This window comes from Mya arenaria, chromosome 17 (genome assembly GCF_026914265.1).
Source record: "Mya arenaria isolate MELC-2E11 chromosome 17, ASM2691426v1".
NCBI lineage: Eukaryota > Metazoa > Mollusca > Bivalvia > Myida > Myidae > Mya > Mya arenaria.
In genome coordinates this window covers 44,178,670-44,204,617 of record NC_069138.1, presented here as the reverse complement: position 1 = coordinate 44,204,617, position 25,948 = coordinate 44,178,670, and the positions used below count along the sequence as shown (strand labels likewise).

The window sequence follows — 25,948 nt, the reverse complement described above, 5'->3', positions numbered from 1 at the left end:
AGCCACCCAAAGTAGGTCCATGTGCTTGTTTTACCCAAATAGGGGGTCCTGGACGTTGGGGGTCAATTTTGGTCAAGCTCACCCCAAGATGGAAGTTATTGGGCGGTGCTAGTTGATAGCCCTGGATGTCCCCTACATGCCAGTACCCGGTCTTGGGGCGTCACATCGCCTCCTTCTGGTCGTAACAGCCACCCAAGTTCCGTGATGTTTGGTTTCAATTGGTTAGGCTGTGGTGGCCTGTACGTCAAAACAGAGATTGATCATGATTGTATGTTTATTTAATTTTTCTTTAATATTCATTTAATATTACATTTATTGCATCATACAGAATGTCCAGTCCTCGTTTATTGGTTACAAATACATCTATACAGCGATCTATGTTATTGATATCAAACCAGACTTGTTGTCTTCTTTAATTGATATTCTTTCATCATTTTATTTATTGCATTAAACTGAATTACGTCCAATTCTTATTCAGCGTTCACCAATAAATGTGTTTTATGTTTCCTTTTACTTCCACAATCTGGTGCATTTCAAGAATTTTCAGTGCAAATTTTATTACGGTTATTATTAAATTCCTTATTGGCTGCTGACTTAATGTATTTGGCAATTTTCTCTATTTCGTCGTATCTATTTCCGTAAGTCAACGCAAACACTTATTGGCTGCTAGCTATTGGCTGCTGGCTTAGCGTTAGCGCTAATGCCGAGTGAATAAACCGGCAAAACCGTCATATCTTTGGTACAGATTTCGACATGTTTTCATCAAAATTGCGGAGAGCGACACCTTCAGATCAAGGGCGATTAGTCATGATTTAAGGTCAGGCAGCATGAATATTATCGACAATATTCAACTGGAAGCAGAGTGATGTTCCTTTATAGAGTGTATACACTTCGATTTTGTAAATACTTTGAAAAAATAATGTCAAAATAGTTGATTGACAAAACGATAATTGCTCAGGACTCATTTTCGCTGACGACGTCACATATATATATATATATATATATATATATATAATTGTTTGCTCCTGATCTTACACCTGTACTGGACTTGTATAATGTTTCCCGCCAGTAAAGATCCGCATACTCCACGAGTGTATCAATTCTAGCTCTAGTATATAAGGAATGCTAGTTTGTATTTGTGACATGCACCGTCTCCGTGGCCTTGTGGTTAAGGCGTAAGCCTACGGAGCGGGAGGTCGTGGGTTTGATCCCGCGTCATACCGAAATACGTTAAAAGCTGGTACAAGTAGCTCCCTTGGCGCTTGGCATTTAAAGGGTAGTGCTTAGGGTAGTGCTTGGAAAAGTGGTGTACTCAGAACTGGTTCAACCCAGGAAAGTTGTATCCCGTGAATCGGTGCTTTACAACAGCCAAAGTGTCAATGTCGAGATACAATAGCCAATGTGTCAATGGCGAGATACAATAGCCAATGTGTCAATGTCGAGACACAATAGCCAATGTGTCAATGGCGAGATACAATAGCCAATGTGTCAATGGCGAGATACAATAGCCAAAGTGTCAATGGCGAGATATAATAGCCAAAGTGTCAATGTCGAGACACAATAGCCAATATGTCAATGTTGAGATACAATAGGCAAAGTGTCAATGTCGAGACACAATAGCCAATGTGGCAATGGCGAGATACAATAGCCAAAGTGTCAATGTCGAGATACAATAGCCAATGTGTCAATGTCGAGATACAATAGCCAATGTGTCAATGTCGAGATACAATAGCCAATGTGTCAATGGCGAGATACAATAGCCAATGTGTCAATGGCGTGATACAATAGCCAATGTGTCAATGGCGAGATACAATAGCCAATGTGTCAATGGCGAGATACAATAGCCAAAGTGTCAATGGCGAGATATAATAGCCAAAGTGTCAATGTCGAGACACAATAGCCAATATGTCAATGTTGAGATATAATAGCCAAAGTGTCAATGTCGAGATACAATAGCCAAAGTGTCACTGGCGATATACAATAGCCAATGTGTCAATGTCGAGACACAATAGCCAATGTGTCAATGGCAAGATACAATAGCCAAATTGTCAATGGCGAGATACAATAGCCAAAGTGTCAATGTCGAGACACAATAGCCAATGTGTCAATGGCGAGATATAATAGCCATAGTGTAAATGTGTAAATGTCGAGATACAATAGCTAATGTGTCAATGGCGAGATACAATAGCCAAAGTGTCAATGTGTAAATGTCGAGATACAATAGCTAATGTGTCAATGTCGAGATACAATAGCCAAACTGTCAATGGCGAGATACAATAGCCAAAGTGTCAATGTCGAGACACAATAGCCAATGTGTCAATGGCGAGATACAATAGCCAAAGTGTCAATGTCGAGACACAATAGCTAAAGTGTCAATGTCGAGATAAAATAGCCAATTTGTCAATGGCGAAATGTCAAAGTCCTACAGTCTAGGTAAATATACGCTATTTATATAGATCAAAGGTCAAAGTTTAAATAAAAATAAGAAAACACCACCACACTAGGGATGAATTCAGTTCAATGGTTTGGAGCTAAAGATTAAAATGGAAATTTAACAGCTGCAGCTTTAAATAAAATAATACAGTCAAAAATTATTGCTGAAGCTATATTTATAGTTAAAGCTATAATATAAAACAATCTGTGTTATTATACAGCTGTAGCATTATTTGTGCTACCAAAACTAAATAGTATTCGATAACTCAATGTTGTCATAATAACTTTAAGCCACCCAGACCGCCATACTTAACAACTCATCCCTGTCAAATGCACCTATCAATGTCCTGCCCAACTCGGATTGTGTTTTGGATGGAAATTAATCAGAAGGAGAGGGGAATTCACAATATTGACATTGGCAAAATGATTTTGAACATAAGTTTTCCTCTAATATCACTGATTCATTTGTAAAACAGCATTATAACAAATAGAAAAGACCTTAAACTTAATGTTCCTTCCATATTTTTGTCAGAATATTCATGGAAGTATATATATTTCAAACAACGATGCAACTGGTTGGTACAAATGAGATACTTCTGCATCTAGCTTACAGTTTAAGTAACGAATTAATCAAAGGTTGTACATAACGTGACATACCTTTTCATTGCCATTCTGCTGTCAAAAAGTCACCGTTTGATATACTTGAAATCAATCACCCGAAATCAACTGATTGATAACAACAGCAACCGTATATTGAGTTAATTTGTTGCAATACTGTCTACACATTTTGAAACATTTGGTGTATTTAAAAATATTCACGGATATATCAGTTATATAAACAACAATATATTGAACAACCTTACAAGACATTAAATACGTCTTCATGAACATGACATATCTGACACTAGCTTTCATTAACAGGAATAGAATCAGGTGTATGCCATCTAACGGCGAATGTCTTTATCTTACATAAGATTAGAAATTGCAGCTGGTACATTACATTTACCTGACTAGAAAGGGCTGAAACAAATGTTGATATACCTTAATTGTAGCCAAGTCAAATTGTTCTGTTTGTTGGTAGGAGTACGTGTTTAATGTCTATGCTTTAATTTTAACACAAGATAACAATGACAAATGATTAAATTAAAACAAATGTGACTTTAATAGAGGTACACTGTCCTTCAAGTGTCCCATTAAAGGCATATATATATAAAACGTGTATAGTTAACCGTAGTAACCGCCTTCATTGTTTTAGATTGTCTCTGATGCAGAATCTAAGTCGCATGACTGAGTTCGATTTTCTGACTTGGAATTTGACATCTTCAATCGTCTGGCTGATACCGTTCTGCTCTGTGTCATCTGAACGTTTTCCAGGTAATCCTCAGCAAAGTACGCCATCTGTCGGAGCGCGAGAAGTGCCAAAATGTTGACGTCATCATCGAGCATCATTTCGCGGTTGTAGTTCTTCACCGGAAGCACGTGGTTCTCCGGAAGTCCGAGTAGCTTGGACGCTTTCTTTACCTTCTCTTCTATCTTCGTACTGACAAACGACTTCGATACTTCACTGCTTACGTCATTATCCACCAGGTCTACCTTCGTTAGAAGAATTACCTGCGGAATTTCTGTTAGAATAAAAAGCATTTTGATAGCACACATGGCACAATGTGATCATTTTATCCTGATAAAACATTTTAAATACTTAAATTCTTAAGTATGACCTTATCTCAAACATGTTTTCTTTCATAGTATGTTCAAGTGGGCTTCCTATTTGGATGGTTTTAACAGTACGTCTGACATCATGCGGAAAATTCACGGTACCTTGCTGTTATCATAATTCCATTAAGAAGGTGTTGAAACGACTCAAACATATGATAGCTAGTAACTCCATCGCGTTTTAAGAACATTTTACGATGATATACCAGTTGTTTAGTTTCTGTCTCTTATAATTATTCAAAAATGACCACATGTATTATATTGTATCGAATGTTGTTGTATTTATAAATGTAAATGAGACTTTATCAAATGTAGATTGATTTTGTTTACAGACAAATTGAGTAAATTGGTAATCAGGAGCAAATTGTAAAAAAGTCTTGGATAAATTGTCCACAGGTTATATTATGGCTAGTTTACACATTTAGATATATTAACTGCCATGCATTCATGATACCTTTCTGATTTCCAAGTTTCCTCAGCATTTTCAATTTAAAAAGCATTTCCGGGGTGATATCCGATGTGGAGTCCAATGTCGTAGAATCCAGGACAAAAAACGAGGCAGTGAACTTTGTCCTCTGTCTTTGGATTTTGTATGAAGTCAGGATCACTTACTTGCAGTGGTAATGATGGATTGAACTGTAAAATGGAAATAAGGGCTTTGAATGTTTGAAAATAAAGTGTTATAAAACTAATAGTTCGATATATCTTATATTTACTTTCTGCATAATCGGATACTACTCTCTGCTATATAACGCACATTACCATTTGAAATGTGACCAACAAATCTCGTTTTATGCGGATAAGAACGTCTGCATATATTATGCCTACAAGTGTATCTAGAATATTAACATATATTGTTCCTGATATAACGACCTCCACTTTATGTTTGCAAAACCCGGATTTCGCACACTCACAACTAATTTTAAGTAGTGTATTGCCTTTAATTGAATACAATCTTATTGCATGAAACATATAAGCAATGCAAAAGCTTACACAATTTTCGAAACCAACATTATAAAATCAAATATGCAAAGGGATTGGGCCATGTTTTTCCTACATCAGTAACGAGCCGCTTCCCTTATAATAATATGTACTGCGATTAGCATTGAAAAATACCGAACGAAAATATTTATAACACTGAAGAATAGGGAATTTACAACATTTCTCCTTACTTCGATTTTGGATATCGTTACAACGTTATGGGGACCATTTATTCAGTAGAAACATAAACAGGTTGCAATTGTCTCACCTCGTACATTTCCGGCATGTGTCCATCTAACAGGAAGTTGGTCTCCATGGCCTCAAGTCCTTGATTGTCCTCAAGCCCCGGGGTGTCACACAACCGGAAGTGCAGACGCCCACCTTTTTTCGTTCGCACAGTGAACGGCTTGTACTAGAGTGTTCAAAACAGAATGACTTTATGACAACGCGTTCCCTCACTTAATCAACGATATTACCATCCATTCATTTCCAAAGTTACAACGTCGTTCGACTGTTTCGACAGCTTAGGTGTTAGGTAATTAAACACCATGAGCAATTTTTTTTTACAATGTCATGTTCAAAGATTTTGTTTTAGAGAACAATTAAATAAACAATCAAGACTGTAATCAAAAGTTGTTGAGCAAGCTGAGTTTTCGTTATGTAGAAGATGCATACTTTTATTTGTTTGAAATATTAATTTATTTATTCATGCTCATATTTATTTTAAATTGTTCAGTTTTCCCTTGCGGAAAATATATATTGAATTAAATGAATGATTGAAATGAAGGCTTTGGCAAAAATTGTCTTCAAGTTTATACCGAGGTTGTGACGCTATGAATGCTATCTCCGACAATGGACCTCTGTGTGATCCTGCCCCGAAACACGGAGGTCACAGTATTACAGAAGCTTGACTTTCCAGAACCGACAGGACCAAGCAGCAAGATCCGAAATTCCGATACCTTCGAATCTTCCGGTGGGCTCAACGCCTCTATCTCCTCTTGAAGCTCAGAAAGAAACTGTTGAGAAATATACGATGGAAAGGCTTATTTTAGTTTTAAATGTATTCTTTTTAGGAAATATGCTACATGTAGTCTGCCATCTTGCCATGGTTCGGTGGACTTAATTGTCAAATACAAACATCCTTTAGATATTGTTAAAATGAAGGATTTGGGACAAAGAACGAATTTATTTTTCGAAGAAAACATCATTTGACTGAAAGGCAACAAAGCAGGGATTCCCATAATATATCACGCCCCCAACATAAATGAATCAGGGAAAATTGGACTAGGACTGGTCACGGGTTTATCCCATATATATATTGACTTCACTGCTATTTACCCAATATGAAATCACACCTTTTGGTTCCACTCCGGAGATTTTCTCCATGGTTGTGCAGGTAGTTCTGCAGGAGGTGGTTTTCTTTTTCCATCTTTAACATAAAATTATTTAAAACAATTAAAAAAATATAACCCCTTAATACTAAATAAAAATTAACGTTTACGTAAAACAAAGTTTTGCATTATATATTTAAACTTCATTGCCATATTTAGCAAGAAAAACAATATCAATTAACCACTGCTTCTGTTTTTCTCTTCTTTTAAATCGCATTTTTACATGCTCTATATGGACTTCATAAATCGCTGCTTAATTAAACAGATTATAGTAAACCAGAATGTTTACCGATATTTATCGTGAAAATACTTACATGCCACTTTGTATACTTCAAGCTCCGTTACGTTGAGGTTTCCGTTATGAATGCCGTTGGCCGTAATACCTTGATTGTCGTAACTGTGCCCAAACTGAGCCATGTTCCCATTCAGGGCAAAGTAGCCGCTGCCTTGGCAGACTGTTTTGGTAAACGTTTGAAGGTCATAACCTCCTCCAAAGGTGGGGCCATAAGACGAATTCCCATTTAGACTGTAAGCATATTTTTTGTTCGGAAATTTCATTTGTTTTATGTTCCCAGAAAACCGCGTTTGAAACAAAAATGCACTTGCATCCTGAATCCAGTTCCCACTTTGGTTCCAACTTTGGCCTGCATACCCTCCGTAGATAGACCCCTGCGGGTTATACAGGACGGTGACGGTTGGTCCCTGATTGTCACATTTCTGGTGGAACGTCGTCGGGTCACAGCCGTCGCGCGTGATGCTATACAGCAACGTGAACGTCTTCGGACCGGACCCTATCCACTGCTCTAGTTGATCCATGTCTGAGTCTATCAACTTGCCCGCCATTTGGACTTTAGTAGGGGGTAATGTACTCTGGATTAGAAAAGGATCTTGAATCTTACCTGTTCGATATAGCATGTGCACTCATGTATATTTCAATATGATCAATTTATTAAATAGATAGATCTTGAATATAACATTTTAAGCATTCGTTAAATAATGAATAAAATATGACATAAACATTCAACTTTTTGTTGGATTTAAGAATATTTAATCGATTTATAGAATTTTCATCTAACGCGAGTTACCACTCCGATTACGCTACGTACAGGCTAATTGTAATTAATATTCACTGATAATATGCACACGTTCTATTAAGTATTTATTGCTCCTTTGATGAAATAAAATAGTGCAACTTTTGCATACAAAGAAACATTATAATAAATAAAACTACGAGTAGACTGACCTTATATATGTATATCAAGTAACCGTCCTCTTTATTGACACTAGCCTAGCATATGCCGATTTTCAGAAAATCGAAATGAAAAGTAGACTGACCAGGAAGTAAACACTGGATAATCGTTTATGTTTACATTTGAGGATAAATGCTTCTAGTTCACGACACGTTGAAAGAAAAGGAAGTCAATTTGACCTTTATTAATAACGAAAGATTTCAGGCAGCGGCATATTAAGGTAAACGACATACATGTATTGCATTAATACATTAACTTTATGTACGAAAGGTGACACTAGTACATATATTCAATTTCAATACAAAACATGGAGTGCATTTCAAAAAGAGAAACTATGCGGCAATTACATATTTGTATATTTTAAAAACAAAGAAGTGTAGATGTGATAGCTCAACATAATTAAATAGCTTATGAAAAGCTTAAAGGATAGCATACATGACGTGAATTATGTGAAACGCATACAGGTGACATTAAATATCCATGCTACTAGTTTTAAGATCGTACTGTTTGATACCATCGGATAACAAAAATGTAGATAATTGTTCAAATGCGCACTAAAATAACACAAACGGCATGCAAAGTATATCAATATCATATATTCATGTCATTAATTAAAATTATGGTCGGCCTAAAACTGTGTTCGACCACTTGTTCCGGCTTAGATTTTTTTAAACGAATAAATTATATAAAATGATCCTGAACGACGAAAATATTTAACTGATGCAAATCATTGCATAAAACTATTTATGATATAAATATTTATTGCATAATGGATATAGGATTATAGCTTAGATTATATTACCCTTTGTGACGTATTTAAATATAAATGTTACGATTTTAAGACGTACAATAAATACACACTATGTAATAACATTTGACTTAGATATATTTGTCGAAACTGTTGATTGCTGCGCATATGGTTGAGCATAGGTTTTTATTATTGTCTGCATTAAGTTTGGCCAGACCGCCTGTTTTATACAACTATTATTGATAAAGAAATAAGGAATATTTGAATAGAAAAGTAAGTTTTGAAAAGCAATTATCATTTGGTTGACTTCTTTGATTGTTGTACATATAATTCAAATAATTTGACATGGGATTATATGCATATCAAATCGGGAGCAAATTTCTAATTAAATCGACCAGTTATTAATATACGACATAGGAAAGAGAAGTATATTTATGATTAATTGAACGGTAGTTATTTCTACTTTAAACCAGAAACCAATAATTTGTAAAGCAATGATTTGGCAAAGTAGATGAACATTGTTATTATCTTTTGAGAATAAGCTAGCCTAGGCACGTAACAAATATAGTTCTCAAAGGAATTGACTGAATGCCAAGTGTATAACATAAACATTATTAGCACGGGTAGTGTTTCACAATAGCCAAATGTCCTTATTCTCAAATGTTATAGTAGTTTGTCGGTTTAATCAAATATCATTCAATTTATCATCAACTGTTTGATAAATATCGAAACAGAGCGTTATTTTGGAGTTACTTTACATCAGCCGGAATACTGAGGTGTTAAGTACCATTAAAATATCTTTTCTCAAAACAAATTAGACGTAAAAAACGAATTTATACATAAAGGTAACCTACGATCAACATTCGTCACAAAAAGTAATGCTTTATGCCGTTTCTTTTAAATAAAGTAATGCCGTGTGTTTTCCTTCTAACTCACTGATTTTGTATCTTAAAAAATCATCTTCATTAACGTGTAATACAGGAGGTCAATGAGGGGATAAGATTACTACAAATAAAAGGAGCATTATGGACGGGAAACTCTCTGTAAATGACCAGAAACAATTGGAGGATTGGATAGAACTTGGTCCCCGGCGGTTCGCCCTACTCTATAGCATCACACGAGATGGTTGCTCCTCATTTGCATTCCACCAACGGTGTGACTACCAGGGTCCAACAGTCACCGTCTTATACAACGAACAAGGCTCCGTCTATGGTGGTTACACCTCGGCCAGTTGGTCAGGAATCAATGCCTCAACAAGAGACGACAGGGCATTTCTGTTCCAGCTTAGATATTCTGGCGACCATGCAGTTAGAAAATTCTCTACAAAGAATGCTTCTTACAGTATATATTGTAGTTCAACGAATGGGCCAATGTTTGGTGGAAATACAGGATATGATCTGGACTGTTTCTCTGGCACCATTAAACCATCTGGTGAATATTTCAAACTAAACGGACGCTCTACCTTTGGATCCAATTACTCCATGCTAGGAGTGTCATCATGGAATGATATCAACAATGGAAATTTACAAGTTACAGGTTTAGAGGTATATAGCGTTGGAGGTAAGTACTGCTGCTACTGCTTATGATAAAAATGACAAATAAAATGCAAGCCGTTGCTGCCGTTGTTGTTGCTACTGTAAGTGGTGTTGCTGGTGGTGGTGGTGGTGCTGCTGATCTTAGTGCTGTTGTTATTGCTGTTGTTGCTGCTGCTGCTGCTGCTGCTGATGATGATGATGATGATGCTGATGATGATGATGATGATGATGATGATGATGACGATGATGATGATTTGAATATTAATCTTCAAATATCCTATAAACATTATTTACTTCTCAATGCTTGTAACTTGCAAACACATACAAAGAAGTTGCTTTGCTGTGTGACATTAATATAAATCGCTATAGTTTACTGTTTCCACTGCCTACTAGTTCAGCCATCAAGAACCACAAGCGTATCAGTAGGAACAGATGACAAGGAGCCGTCACCATGGGGACAGCAACAGGAGTTCAACGAGGAGGTATGGAGTCCGTTTCGTTTTTAAAATACCAAAAGTGTTTCTCTTCAGAATAACCTATAGGAACCCTTTTAAAAAACAAACAAACAACTAGATAGCATCTTACATCGGTCAACACCTAGGTTACATTTATTTATTGGAAAAGCTAGAAGGGTTATCATAAGTTGATGGAGACTCGCAACGTAGCAGTATACCACATACATATATCCTAAAGTATATATTAATATATCTTTATAAATAATTGTATCGACACTTCTAATAAAATTCGAATTTATTTCAGCTAAAACAGGAACTGTTGCAAGAAATAGCGTCGTTGAAGCCATGTCCTGAACTAGAACTCAAGGATTACAGGGTGTTGCTTGTCGGTCCTGTAGGAGCTGGAAAATCAAGTTTTGTCAACACCGTGTACTCCGCATTTAAAGGCAGAATTGTTCAGAGAGCGGCCTGTGGCGAACAAGGACATAGCTTTACAAAATGTGTAAGTGATATAGTATTCTTTATTTTTTACTTATGTATCAAGTTGATTATTTAACTTGAATATAATAATGTGTTTCATATTTTGTTATCAGTGAAATAACAGCAGTGAAAATATCAATTTGAAGAACTTGTTTTAAAATCAATTTGTAGTTACTTTCCTTTGATAAAAACTGACTGCCTCACTTTTGAATCATTAAATAAATTAATGTCAAAACAATTATTTGAATTAAAAATGATCACATATGTAAAATAAAGATTGTTTAGATATAAACACAACTTACAGTTTATTAGGGAAATGGCGATCCCATTTTTCAAACATTTTTTTTGTAGCTGAATATTTGAGTGATCATAGAAAAGGTATGTTTTCGCTCGTGGCTTCAACACTCGTTAAAATATGTTTTTTAATGACGCTGGTGAAAACTTTTGGTCAAAATTAATAACCCCGCCGTTACCTAAACTTACTGTATCTTTATATAATATTGTCCTAAGTAGATTTATGTTTTCCGAAAATCCACGACAATCCCATTTCCAGTGGATTCGTAATATTAAGGAAATATTGATTTAATGCGGGCATATTAACATTTGGCAGAGTCATGACTTTTTAAACAGATCATGGTTAAAGAAAACTGTTTATCAAAAATTGTCCGATCTCTTCATTAATGAATGGTTTTCTACTATAAATACCTATAGAAAATGTATAAATTATAGATTGTATAAAGAAAAGTTTGAATTTGAAAATTATCTTGTACAGACACCTTACAAACTCTTGCGATATATGATAAAATTTAGAACTAGAAATAACAAATTACCTGTGGAAATTGGAAGCTGAAATAATGTAGAATACAACGATAGAAAATGTTTATTTTGTAATGATAATAGCATAGGAGATGAATATCATTATTTGTTGGAATGTCAAGAATTTGTTGGTAAATAAAAAAGTTGTCTTGATAATAAATATATTAGACATCCAAATACTATTAAATTTAAACAAGTTATGCAAATAAGACCTGATTCACGGTATACATTTTGAAAAACTCTGTAAGCTTATTAATGAGATAATGGTTAGATTCTCATAATGATACATACATTGATGCATTTTGTTTCCCTTTAAATGCCTCCTCCAATAAAAAGGTATAATGTTAATATTAAATGACACTGGATTGAATTTATTTATTCTTATAGATTATGTCTTAAAATGTCGTGAAAATTTAGTTTCACATCCGAAATAAATATGCCTTACTGCATGTTCACGTGTTGATCAAATGTCGTAAACATCTCCAAATATGGTGGTTGTGACAAGGGTGGATTAGGATAATATAACCTTATGTAAAACAACTAGCGCAAGTAAACAAGATTGTAAGCCTGTATGTTATTAAACACATGTTTTAATACAGTTTGATAAAGATATGAACAAAATTTGTATTTGGTAGTACCAGACCTTCCCTGTGCCTACAAAGAAGAATGGTTCGCTCCATATCCGCCTGTGTGACACTCGAGGTCTGGAGCCAGATCTGGGAATCAACATTAAAGAGTTTGACTACCTATGAACGGTCGCATGCCCGAAAACTATGTGGTGAAGGCTTTATTATCTTATTATATTCAATCGAGTTTATTGTTTTAAAATTCAACCAACATTTGTTTCCTTTTTAAAAGACCCATTTAACTAGCAGTTGCCCCTATAAAGTCAAAATCAACGGCATGGCTCTATACATAACTGTTGCAATATTTAACTTAGAGACACTAGCTCGTAAGACACATTCTTCATGTCAGTTAATGCCTTTGGTCATAAAAAAGCGTGAAAATAACAAACCAGAACATCAATCTGGTTACTCGACATTTTAATAAGTATTAAAAACTAAGGGTACAAGCGCATTAGCCAAAAACCTAACGATGTCCATGTGTAAAAGCGCAAGGGAAATGTCCAATATTTCCTGATCGAGATTCACAAAACGTGCAAATGAACAGAAAGACTGCAATCAAACAACACAGACAGACCAATCATGCACCAAGCCATGTTTATGAGCAAATGTCTGGGTCTCCGTATTTATTAAGTCGTGACGGCGTCACGGCGGGGTCAAGCCATAATGCAGCCAATGGATGCGGGCAAACCTTGATGAAATCAAATAAACAAACATCCGTATTGGGACGGTCGGTGGAACAGGAGCTCACTGGGAGTTGAATCCGGTTTAATCTATATACACTCTTTGATTCCATGCAGGATTAATTCTAAAATGTTTGACAACCGGGCTTGATAGTAGTTTTTACAGTGTTTGAGTACCCAACCTCACATTTTAATTACTTACGATAAACGTTTCAACATATACCTATTTTAAAGATGCACTCTTACTCCCAAATAAGATTTAACACAATTTATAATATTGTTTTATTATTCCAAAAAAAGATAAGGAAATGTCGAAAACAATGGTTTTTATGAAGGATACAGAGTTTAATTGGAAAGAAATGAGCACAAAACACAGTATTTCTACCTTATGAGACTATAGTATACCACAGTAAATATTTTAGCATTCACCAATCATTTAATATTTTTGCGCTTTCTGCTATAAAATACACGGTTACAATCTTGTTATCAGTAATTAATATTTACCATAAATGCATTATTTAGTAAGTAGTTAAAGGTTTATCAGTCAAAATGTATGTTTGTTATACATATGTATTCATTGATTTTGAATAAGAGTGTCTCTTTAAGAATTTAGATGTAAAGAATTAAAAGTTATGTATCATATTTATATTCATGTATCGCATTTATATTTTACAGTCAATTAAATTTCAGTTTCATGCGGAGCCTTCCGTCTCTGCTATTTTCGAAGAAGCCGAGCTTAGCGGACAAGGTTCATTGTGTGGTATTTGTCATTGATGCGTCAACTTTGGATACACTCACCTCAGCTGTGGTGAACAAAATGAAGGAGTTCGTAGAACTTGCTGCTAGAGATAGTAAGTATTAATGTACTTTGGTTTGGTATGCCCTCATCTCATTGAAAAATGTATTTGGTAGTATAGCATATAGCTAGCAATACGGGATACTGTATACTTGTGATACTTTAGTAAACGGGTCATATCTAGCTTTACAGTTAGTACTGCCGTTGAATCCGTCAAGCATCCCCGTTTTCTGAATCCCTACTTAGATTAAGCACAATGACACAAATTCACAACTACAATAACCACATTACAATCAAAGTTTCTGTACGTTTGTTTGGTAGGTGGATATTGTAGACATGCCTTGACCAATAACATTTTAAACTGAACGAACATTTACCGTCCCAGACAGGACAACATTCACCAAAAAACGGTTGTTTACAATGAAAGTTTTCCATACTTATATTATTTTAACAGTCTATTCGGTGCAAATATCGAGCTAAAAATCACACAAAACCAATAAAACCAGCGAGAGATGATATTTTGTTATATAGTATGATGTATAAAACAGTAAAATTGCGGTCGTTCGAACAGGTGGACGTTCGAGATGGGAGCTTGGTCCCGAACATTTTTCCTTCTATTTTCATATGAAATATACTGGCGTTGCATCGAAACCTAAATAAGTCGAGGAGTAGAGCTCAATAGCCGCTCCCAAATACCTAATCATGCACAAAACCATATGGCTCCATCGAGGTCATAATAACACACTTTTTCCCGAACACGTGTTCCCAAATTAACACATATTTGCTAGGTGTTCGCAAGTTGTAAAAAATTGCAATGACAGTTGAAAGGAAATTTGATAAGATGCGAAAACCGTTTAACACTGTTTACACATGACCGATGATAGTTGATAAGGGCATTTGAGAAGATAATTATGAGTTTAAAGACAGACATGATGCGCTAATCATCAATCTTTGATTTCCCGAAACTTAAAATCTGACTAATGTCATAATTTGTACTGTCATATTTAAAGGTTGTTTAGAAAAAGTGCTGTTTGTTAAAAAATAAACATAACTATTTATTCATTCATAATTGTCTTGTTTTCTTTTACATTTAGTATACGACAGCCTTTGAACATATGAGCGATTTCCATAACGCAACACATAATCGGTGCCGTAGTAAACAGTCAGTTTGACGACTAAAGACTTAAAATACACTGGAAGATAGTTCATAACAGACTGGAAAATTGAAACTCGGGTCGCTCGAAACATCGGTTCTCTCGAGGTCTCAGCTCGGACCCGGCGTTCTCGAGCGATCGCATCTTTACTGTAGTATGTTTTACATGGTTATCTACTGTAAACGTATGCACGTGTACTGTATGTTACTAATGTTTACTATGTATCAAAGTTCTTTTACAGACATAAAACAAGCTATGCTGATTACGAAGGTGGATGTTATTGACTACTACGTGAAAGAAAGTCCACTGCATGCATTGAATAGCAAAAAGGTAGAAGACGCTGTTTCTAAAGCTTCTAAAATGTTTGGCTTTCCGAGGTACAGTATTCTGCCTGTTAAGAATTATGAGGAAGAGGCGGAGGTACGAGAAGAAGTGGATATTTTGGCTCTTCTTGCTTTGCGCAAATTATTGCACTTCGCAGAGGACTATATGGATGGCATTTTGAACGACAGGGGCATTTTCCGGAACATTTCATCTTCTCTGAGTGCGATTAATTGGCACTGGAGACTGAAGCTGCATCAGGATCTGCCTGACCTTGAGAAGCACTCTGACTCTGATTGAAATGATGCTATATATATATCTGCCTGACCCTGAGGGGAACTCTGACTCTGATTGAAATGATACTATGTTCCATCGTTTTGATCGCCATGCATTATAACTTATTATAATTATTTATTGAATTCCTTGAAACTTGTATTGAAATAGTCCTGAGGTAAACAGGAACAATCGTAAGGATGTTGTTTAAAGTTTATACTATTGGCACTGATACAGCAATTGACACTTGACCTGCGAAGAGGAATGATGTTATTATCAATCCTTGATAAACACACCTAGTTTTTTTACAGTATATAATTATGCACTGTGTTGTTTGTGGAGTTTTGTGCAGTTGTTCCATCTTTCTTGGTTGTTATTTTTTTTGTGTTCTATGTCTTTGGTGTTTACCCTGTGCCATTAAACGGGGTTTATGTTTAAACGTTTGGCTACTGAGCCTGTACTTTTTCATATATATATTGAAAAAAGGAGACATGAATATTTCCTACTTATGAAGGTCAATCATTAAACTCGCACAATTCATAAAGAAAGTACGCGAATGAATCATCGAAGAGGACTCGTGTATGCGGTTTAATATGTTTGCGGGAAACAGAAAAAAGCAGAACATGAAGTTAAGATTTATTTTATCATTACAGCAGTAACATTTTTGTTTCATTTTAATAGTAGTCGATGCAACATAAGTAGCTGTTAAGCGGATCACATATTTTATTGCGGTATTTATGCTTTAAAATACGTTTGACTATTCCTAATAATATATTTATAACGGTATTTTTGGAAAGCAATCCTTATGAAAAAAAGTAAAGCAAGCATATATTTACTTGATGCATATTCTTGGCAGCTGTGTTTCTTATCGACCACGACATAAGTCAGTATCCTGCTAAACTTGTCGAGATTTGAAGAAATCCAGTAAATCATTTAAGTAGTAGGAACAAAGAATCGGTGATAAGCTCTCTGCCATAAACCAAGGTTACTCACAAAGAAATGTGACACAAAACATAATGAGGGAGTTAAAATTGAATATTTTTAGACAACATAATTCACTACTTAGATATCCTGGTTTTGTTATTCGCAGACGAATTATTACTAGGTGTTCATGCATTTTCATTCATAATATATTCATTTGTACCTGTTCTATATCATTTCTTATGTCTATTTGTATTGACATTCAACAATGTGAATACTTTAGTGAAATAATGGCAGCATGTATTTCAGTATAATATTAATTTGTCTGTGTGCACTTATGAATGTCTTATGTCCAATGTCGTGCTAGCACAACATTCATTTTTGAGATCCCAATGACATGTCGTGCCAGCACGACATTCATTTTTTAATGTCCAATGTCCAATGTCTTGCTAGCATAACATCCGATTATAAATATCCAATGCCGTGCTAGCGTGACATTCAGTTTTGAAATCCTGTCCAATGTCCAATGTCGTATGTTTAGCTAACTTCACACAGCTAATAATAAACTATAAGACTGAATAGCAGAGAAGTTTTTCTCAACAAACCGGAAATAGAAAAATTGACAGCAATAATATTGCGTGAGGAGTACCCCAAGGGTAGCTTCGTAAATTACACCCAATTCAAAAAGGGGGTTATTAAAAATAAATTAAAAAAACTAATAAAATTCGTGATCATAGAAAAATATATACTGTAGAATTCTTTTTCTTTTTGGAACTGCTAAAGTATAACAGTCCGTTTATTAGATAATAAAAGCAACAATGTCACAGGTAATAAAGTAATACATAGACAAAGATTTAAAAAAAATATATACACTCAAAGTATCTATTGAATGTACTTAAGGTTTTTTATAAAGTCATTTAGGAATCGGTAATTGACATTTTGTATTCGTAGGTATGTTTCTAAAGCAATCAGATCGTAATATAAATAAGACAATATGTTTATGGGCTTCATTCTCCGGTCGCATATGAAGTATGTTTTATAAATACAGTAACATATTTGACTTAAAACAATATTCACACAGTTGTATTCTTTTTGGTGTATCTTATATCCTATTACAATATATTTGATATCATTAAACATTTTCTTTATACCACATTTTTTAAATAAGGCATTTATCGTCGACCAAACATTTGATAATGAAGAACAATGGATAAAAAAATGTTGATAATCTTCAACTTCCTTGCAACACATACACAGGGGACTGTCTCTCAATTTCCATGTAAATAAATTTAAGTTAGTCGCCACTAAATTATTTAATAATTTAATTTTGAATTGTTTAACTTTGTTGTCAACGATAGATTCATGAACTATATAATACCATGATTTCCACTCGATACTTTCTTGTACACGTTTATTCCAGTATCTATGGATATACGGTGTTTCGAAAATTTGCCGGACAAAGAGCTGATATATTTCCTTGTTTGTCATTTCGTTAATTAGTTTGTTCCCAAACCTTATTAAAAGTTTTGAATTGACATTAGTATTTATTGATTCATTTGATTTCACAGATATTTTCCATTGGATCGGAATGGCTTTTTTAACTATATTTAGTTCCGCTATCCAATTAGTTTTGTTTTTAAGTTTATCTAGAATCAGATTGGTGTCTATAGTGCCAGTATTTGAAAGTATGTCGTTTACGAATATTAAATCCGATTCAATCCAATTCTTAAACAGTAAGCTTTTATTATTATGTTTTATAAATTTATTGCCCCAGATAATTTCTTTTCTAATATCATAAAAGGTATTGGGTATTTTAGTTTGGTTGGCATTCAGTTGTTTAAAATGAATCCACGTTGAAAGTAGTTGATTATAAAATTTGGTTAGTTTATATGTGATAGGTTGTAAAGATTTGATAGATTCTATGTTCATGTAAAAGATGAGGAAATTCTTTCCGAACTGGTCAAGCAGTACAGATGGTATAATTTTCCAGTTAGCATTAGTTTTGCTTATAAGATGTGTTGCCCATTTTAATTTCATAGTTTTAGAGAAAAGTCCAAAGTCTGGCATATCTAAACCACCCTCAAGTTTATTTCCAATAATTGTTGTGCGCTTTATTTTGTCTCTTTTTCCGTTCCATAAAAATTCGAAGATCATCGAGTTAATTGTCTTAATAATGAAATCGGGTGTAACTATATTTTGGGCTAAGTATACTAGTTTTGGAAAAAGTAATGACTTTATAACAGTTATCTTCCCAAAAAAGGTGAGTTTTCGTTTACTCCATGAATTAATAAGTTGTTTACATTTTTCGATTTTTTCAGTCCAACTTAAATTTACACATTTATCTTTATCATTGCCAAAGAAAACCCCCAGAGATTTTATGTACTCAGTTGTAAAATTAATACCATGAATCAATTTGATACTTTTGTATTTTGATCTACCTATCCAAAGACCATGCGTTTTTGTCCGATTAAGTTTAAGACCTGAATGTTTTCCAAAGGTATCTATTATTTCAAGAACAATAGGTATTTCATTTTGGTTTTTAAGAAATAATGTTGTGTCATCAGCAAGCTGTGTAACTTTTATATGTTTTTCCTGTATCTTTATACCTTCGTACATTTCACAACTTTTTAATTTCATTGATAGAACTTCAACAACTATTATAAAAAGCAAAGCAGATAGAGGACATCCTTGACGGACTCCACGATGTAGATAGAATGAGTCAGATATCCATCCATTATTTGAAATTTTTGATGTTATATTGCAGTAAAGGGTTTTAACCCATTTGATAAAAGATTCTTTAAAGCCAAATTTAGTCAAAATATTAAGCATGAACGGCCATTCAACTGTGTCAAAGGCTTTTTTAAAATCTAAAAATAGTATTGCTCTTGATTGAGAATATCAGTATAGTCTATTACGTCTTCTATTAATCTAATATTAAAACATATATTTCTATGTTTTATGTACCCTTGCTGATCAAGGCTTATAATACTCGGAAGAACCAATTGAAGACGATTTGCTAGAATTTTTGCTGCGAGTTTATAATCTATGTTTAAAAGAGATATCGGACGCCAATTCTCAAGATTTTCTGGATCGTCTTTTTTATACAGTAATGAAAACAAACCTTGTTTCTGAGTATAAGACAGTTCGCCTTTATTGTAACTTTCATTTAGTGCCAAAACTACTAAATTACCAATAATATCCCAAAAGGCTCTATAAAATTCGACAGTTAGACCATCTAGGCCAGGGCTTTTGTTTAGCTTCATGTCATTAAGAGCTGCTGTTGCTTCTTGGAGTGTTATTTTACCTTCGCATTTGTCGGCTAAATCAGATTTTAAAGTAGACTGAATGTTGATACTATTTAAATAATGCTCATATTCTACATTATCATTTAAAACACTTGTATATAAATCATTGTAAAATTTTACTTCTGCGTTTAATATTTCCTCAGTTTGAATGATTCTGTCTCCGTTTATTTTTAAGGAATTTATAACTTTTCTGCTTTGGCGAGATTTTTCTAGATTCAGAAATAATTTAGAATTAGTTTCGCCCTTTTCAATGAAGTCAACTTTAGAACGTAGCTGTGCACCTGCGGCTTTGTGTTTATATATATCATTTATTTCTGATTCAACTGAGTTAATTTGGCGTTTAGTGTCTTCATTTTGATTTTGAGTATCATACAGAAGTTTGAGTTCTTTTTCTAAAATGTTCAAATGGTTATGCTGTCTTCTTGAAAATTGTTTAGAGAATTCTATTGTTTTTTCCTTAATTTCAATTTTACAAAATTCCCATTTAACTTGCGGATTAATATTCATTTTGATTAATTGGGTAAGGAGAGTTTTAATTTTGCTTTGGTATTCTTTATTGTCGCGAAGGGAATTGTTGAATTTCCAATAACCCGGACCACGCGTATTTGGTATTTTTATTTTAAGTGAAATTGACATATGGTCTGTTGTTTGTATAATTGCAGGTCGGATGTCAGCTGAGAATATTTGTGGCGTAAAATTATCGTCGATGAGCCAAAAATCTATTCTACTTTTCTCTATATCATGTTTTCGTCTCCATGTAAACTGGCTTTTATTTGCGTTAAATATTTTCCAAATATCACACAAATTGTACGTTTTTATCAGATTTGTTAAACTTTTAACTGTATCAACTTTGAAAGTTTGTAATTTTCTTATTCTATCATTTATGTTTAATGTATCGTTATGATCCCCGCCGATTATTTTTATACCGGAACTTTTCTCTGAGATTATATTTAATAAGTTGGAATAGAAAGTATTTCTTTTTTTTCTATTATTAGGCGAATATAAATTTAGTAGTGTGTATGTTATTCCTTGTATTTCAGTATTAAGTAAAATATATCGGCCGTTTTTGTCACATAATTGGTCTAATATGCTGTATTGAATATCTTTTTTTAATAATATAGAGCAGCCTTTACTATTTGATTCACCATGACTGTGTACTAGTACCCAATCATGAAACTCATCTTTAATAACATGTTCAATATCTAGTGTAAAGTGAGTTTCTTGTAGAAAAGCAATGTCAGCCTTTTGATTTTTGAGCCATTGAATTAAGCGCATACGTTTACCTCTATCTCTTAGACCTTGAACGTTAAGGGATATAAGATGAATTATGTGCTGTTGCATAGCAGAGATTTAGTTATCATGAAAATATAAATATTATATAAAAAAAGTTCGATGGTTAACTCCTTAATAAAACATCCTTATCATTTAAGAAAACGAAAGATAAGAAAGTTAAAGGAACCATACCTTTATCAATTCTAATACACCAAAGTAGGCTAAACTTCTATTGAAGTAAATAACGTGTGTATATAAATTGAACATCAGTATAATATTACAAACATATGATGCATTTGACAAAATATTAACGTAATAAATATATTGTACATCGATAGTTAGCAATAACAACCAACATCATGGAAGTACCACAATAACTACAGAGTAAATGATCAAAGTAATGCTTGGCTGAGTAAACGGTACAATTGTTGGAAATTAAGGCAAAACAAAATAAGCGTGTGTTTCCCAAAACCGTCGGTGTTTAATATTACAAACTAATAAGTTATTTATGTCGATAGAATACATTCGCCAGTGGTATAGCAATGTCATTTATTTAAGTTACAGGCATTTACACCAGTTTATTATTGAACTGTGTTTTTATATAAAATAGCGAAACCAGGGTTGTGCAATATATGTTTAAAACGACATGTAAGTTGTTTTAACGGCAATATTAGGGTGTGCAATATGAACTTTAAGATGAAAAAAACACCAGTTTCTTATTAAACTGTGTGTGGGTTTTTAATAAATTATATCTATTTAGGGTTGTGCAGTATGTACAAACCATAACGACAACTCCGTATTGACTGGGCGTAAGTTCCGTATGTAAGCGTATTAACATTGCGAAACAAACAAAAGTAACGACGTATATCAAACAAAAGATAAACGTAGCTATGTTATACAACAACAATTTGATGCAACATAGATTGTTATGATAGAATACGCCTAACGCGTATGGATAAATCATATAAAATCGCAAATCAAAATCATAATCCATAAACAGGATAGTGTCAGTCATCGTAATATAGTGTGGTCCAAGAAAGAAAACAGTTATTTTTTCTTCTTTGACTTTTTGCCATTGTTTGTTTGTGATCGGTCGTGCATGATTTCTACAGGTGTGGGAGGCGACCTCTCCGGTGCATGGCCTACTTTTCCTTTGTTTGGAGTTGCGGTATTGTTTTCTGCACTCGACATGTTTATAAAGCGATCAATTGAGAGTTGACCGCTACAGCTACTGGACCTCGCATTTCTCGAGGATGCCGGTTTGTTTAGACTGGTATCCGATATGCGCCCTCTGTTAACCTGATCGGTGTCTTGTGGCTTTTGGGGGCTGCTGCCCTGACTTTGTGGCATTGAGACTGATTCGGAATCCGATTCTTTATCAGTTTCAGAGCCAGAATCAGAGTCATTTAAATCTGGACAGTCTGTTTGCTTGTGGCCAATATTTGTACAGTTCCTACACACCCAGTCGTTGGGACAGTCACTGAATTTGTGACCAATTTGCGTACATTTGGAGCAAATAATGTCGCTTTTGGTGCCAGTCAATTTGTTTTGACCGCTATGTAAGACACGGCCTTTAAATTGAGCGAATTCCATGAAACTAGGAAGAGGCTCATGAAGGGTCGACGCTTTAACAATCAAAAGTCTGTCGCCGGTGTCACAATTAGTGAGTTTGCCATCAATCCTTAGTTTCTCGCGAATGACACGAATTATTTCGATACCATGGAGCGTTAATTTTCTGGTTATTATCCCATCATCGGCTGACAGCGGGATATTTTTAACACGAACTCTGATTGTGTTTTCTCCATCGAGTCTACCAGGATTTGTAGACAGTACACTGACAGTTTTACCCCTTATGGGCACCCCGTCGGACATCAATATTACTTTGTCCTCCAGACTATCGAGATATATTCTCCACATGGCACCAACTCTTTGTAGCCCACATATATGAGAAGCATTTACCTTTCGGCCTATTGCTTTATACAACTCTTCATGCTTTAACCATTCAGTTTGGGTCGGCTTTCTATTCCCAAATAGATCTCTCTCTCTGAGAAATACCAGAGGTACATCATGTCCGCCATTTAAACTCATGACTGTCTTATCAACCTCACTATAATTCGTGTTTTCGGCCATAACAAGATTGTTTCACATAAAACAAACAGTACCTTGAATTTTCCAAGTTGAAATAGTATCCTTTTAATCCAGTACACATAACATTTGATGCTAGATAGTTATTGTTTTATCAATATTTATACGGACCGAAATAAACACTGTCTTGACTGTGTCGCTTACGTCCTTCCATTGAAGTACAGGTTTTACTTGTATACTGTAGAATTCATTCCTTATGCGTGATTTGGCATGTCGATGTATTCAAGTGATATTAACAAGTTAGGTATATAGGTTAAATATACCACTCGTTTGGAGTGAGCCTTTGCAGCACAGTGGATACTACTTTGGGCTTCAATTTTGGCGACACGGGTTCGAAAACGGTCTCCGACAAAAAAAAAATACAATTTGGTACTTTTTTAAAATTATGATATCAAAACGTAACACATACTATTAAATAATTGTCCTGAGAATCGTGACAGAAAAACAATCTGGTGTACAGTCCCTTTAAAAATGCATATTGCATGTTGATTACGTAATGCTAATTACCAAAAAGTGTTACTATAATATATTATACAAAACATGTTTCCTTTGACAAACTTAAACTTCCGTGACTTAAACATTTCCTTCCTAATGTATCATTGCCTTTCTATTGTGGCATTGCTTTTCTTTTGTTTTAAAATGTTCATACTTCTACTACATGTGGCTTGAGTCTAGACAAAAATGTTAATTTCCATTTCAAAACCTTACACATTTCTTTTTAATTTCTTAAAAATACTTCTTGTCATTTCTTCCCTTTAGACTTAAACAATTCTGTAATTTCGGCTATTACCAATACCAACAATGCAAATATTGATATTGTGTTATGTATGTTCTGTATATTATATGTTCTAAAGTACGTATGTTCAACAGCTTATAATATGATCACTGTTTTTAAGTCATTACTTTGTGTCCACTTACGTTTAAATTACTATGTATGCTATTTTATTCTATGTTTGGACTTGAAGAGCATGTTTATTTCAGAATCATGGTTTTCTTTTTCACTCTTAGCACCATGCACACTTCTTAAACAGCTTTCTTATTCCCTTATGCATGCCTATACATCTTCTACGCCACACAACAAGGAAAATTACATTATTAATAGTGATCACACTTCTTTTTTTAAGCTCATAGATAACCAACTTCTTTCAGTTTATAAATATTAAATGTATTTTTTTTAATTGTGCTTAAATCAGTTAAATAAGCAAACATTTTTGTGCTATGTTTTTCAGTTAGAAACAATGGCTTTGTAACACTAACTTGTTTCTCAGATTATAAGCAAAAGGTGTACATTGTTTTAAGCAGATCTCCCAAATTTATTTTTGGATAAACCTTTGGTGCTACTCTTGTTAAAGTCAACATTATATCAAAGTACTTCAAAATCACAACGTTGCGAATTTTGCCCAGACTTGACCAAATCATTTTGGCATATTTCACATTTCAGCTATCCGCCACTCAAAAAGAAAAACACCATTGTGGTCATGTTGTATTTTATAAATGTGTATATATTGATACAGTTCATGAATAAAGTTATTTTATACAATTGTGGTTTCTGTCATATGTATACCATCAATTGTTATTGAATTTACAACGGCTTTCATTTCATTTCCAAACAACGTAACTTCATTTCACTGCCCTCTACAGTCAATATTAGCCCTTACTTTATTTACTTCGTTCTGACTCGACATATGTACATGCATAACCAATAGTTGTCCCGCGCTAACATCCAATTGCTGCATCTTGCAGCAACTTTTGTACTTGTGAATATAATTGCTGCATAAAGGAGTGTGCGCGTTATCGCCTGGATCGAAACATACACTACTGACTGGTGCCCTGTGCTTTATATTTCTGACTCGTACGCTCGTGAATATATGACGGTTTTACAAGTGCATGCTTCCACTGACAAAGGCAAATAACCACTGCGCCTGACCAGCGACCAGTTTATATGAAAAACAAGTGAATAAATTAGAAGATAACCGTTTTATTTTTATAAAGCATGTTATGCAGCGATTGTCCAACTATTCACGGACATGAAAGCGGTTGTGTTACAACATAGATTAAAGCAAGTTCATCGGAATTAGTTGTTGGTAAGTATTCACTTTTCTTACAATCTGAGTATTTATCTATATACCCCTGTCCATTGAAAATTGTAAACAGATATTCTTATTTACGCGTCTTATAATATTAATATGTCAATATTTAGCATGTATCTGTCGTTTTTTTTAGAATAGAACAATACTACATTTTCAGGAGTGTTCGTTTTTGGGTGCGTTCATGATATAATAACGCAGGAGGGCACGCTAGCAAATAAATGTTACACACCAGACAGAGTCCTAGTATTTGCATTGTAAATATTTTTAACCATGATTTTAACCCAGAACAACCAAAGAAATGTTACCGACACGTTTTGTTTATATAAGTAACCGATCAGTATAACGTCGAATTTGTTTACGAGCTTATGTAACCTTATGTTACTTAACCTATGATAAGCTGATTGGTTCTCTGCATATAAATGCGAGTTTCAGCTCGAATTTTAAGAGTTAATGTGAAAATTATTATTTTAAACATTGTGAAATTTGTTTTGCAATATATAAAGGCAATGAAACACTTGTTTGGGTTCGATTTCGGACAAGTTTAGTATTTGCAATGTACTTCA

General features: G+C 34.3%; 2 protein-coding genes and 1 pseudogene across 2 annotated transcripts in view; 2 read left to right on the top strand and 1 right to left on the bottom strand.

Moving 5' to 3' along the window:
• Positions 1-2,502: 2,502 nt before the first annotated feature.
• LOC128224542 (interferon-induced protein 44-like) lies at positions 2,503-7,901 on the bottom strand (annotated as a pseudogene).
• Positions 7,861-18,134, top strand: LOC128223520 (interferon-induced protein 44-like). The gene is made up of 7 exons (XM_052932798.1): positions 7,861-7,988; positions 9,498-10,076; positions 10,445-10,533; positions 10,811-11,008; positions 12,438-12,550; positions 13,730-13,959; positions 15,300-18,134. Exons 2-7 carry the CDS (start codon positions 9,542-9,544, stop codon positions 15,677-15,679), a joined length of 1,545 nt encoding a protein of 514 aa, XP_052788758.1. The 5' UTR covers positions 7,861-7,988; positions 9,498-9,541; the 3' UTR covers positions 15,680-18,134.
• Positions 18,135-22,403: 4,269 nt separating this feature from the next.
• Positions 22,404-25,948, top strand: part of LOC128223519 (interferon-induced protein 44-like) — a 29,627-nt gene continuing 26,082 nt past the window's right edge. The window contains exons 1-2 of the mRNA XM_052932797.1: positions 22,404-22,409; positions 25,349-25,379. Of these exons, the coding sequence (XP_052788757.1) occupies positions 22,404-22,409; positions 25,349-25,379 (37 nt within the window). The remainder of the gene's footprint in view (positions 22,410-25,348; positions 25,380-25,948) is intronic.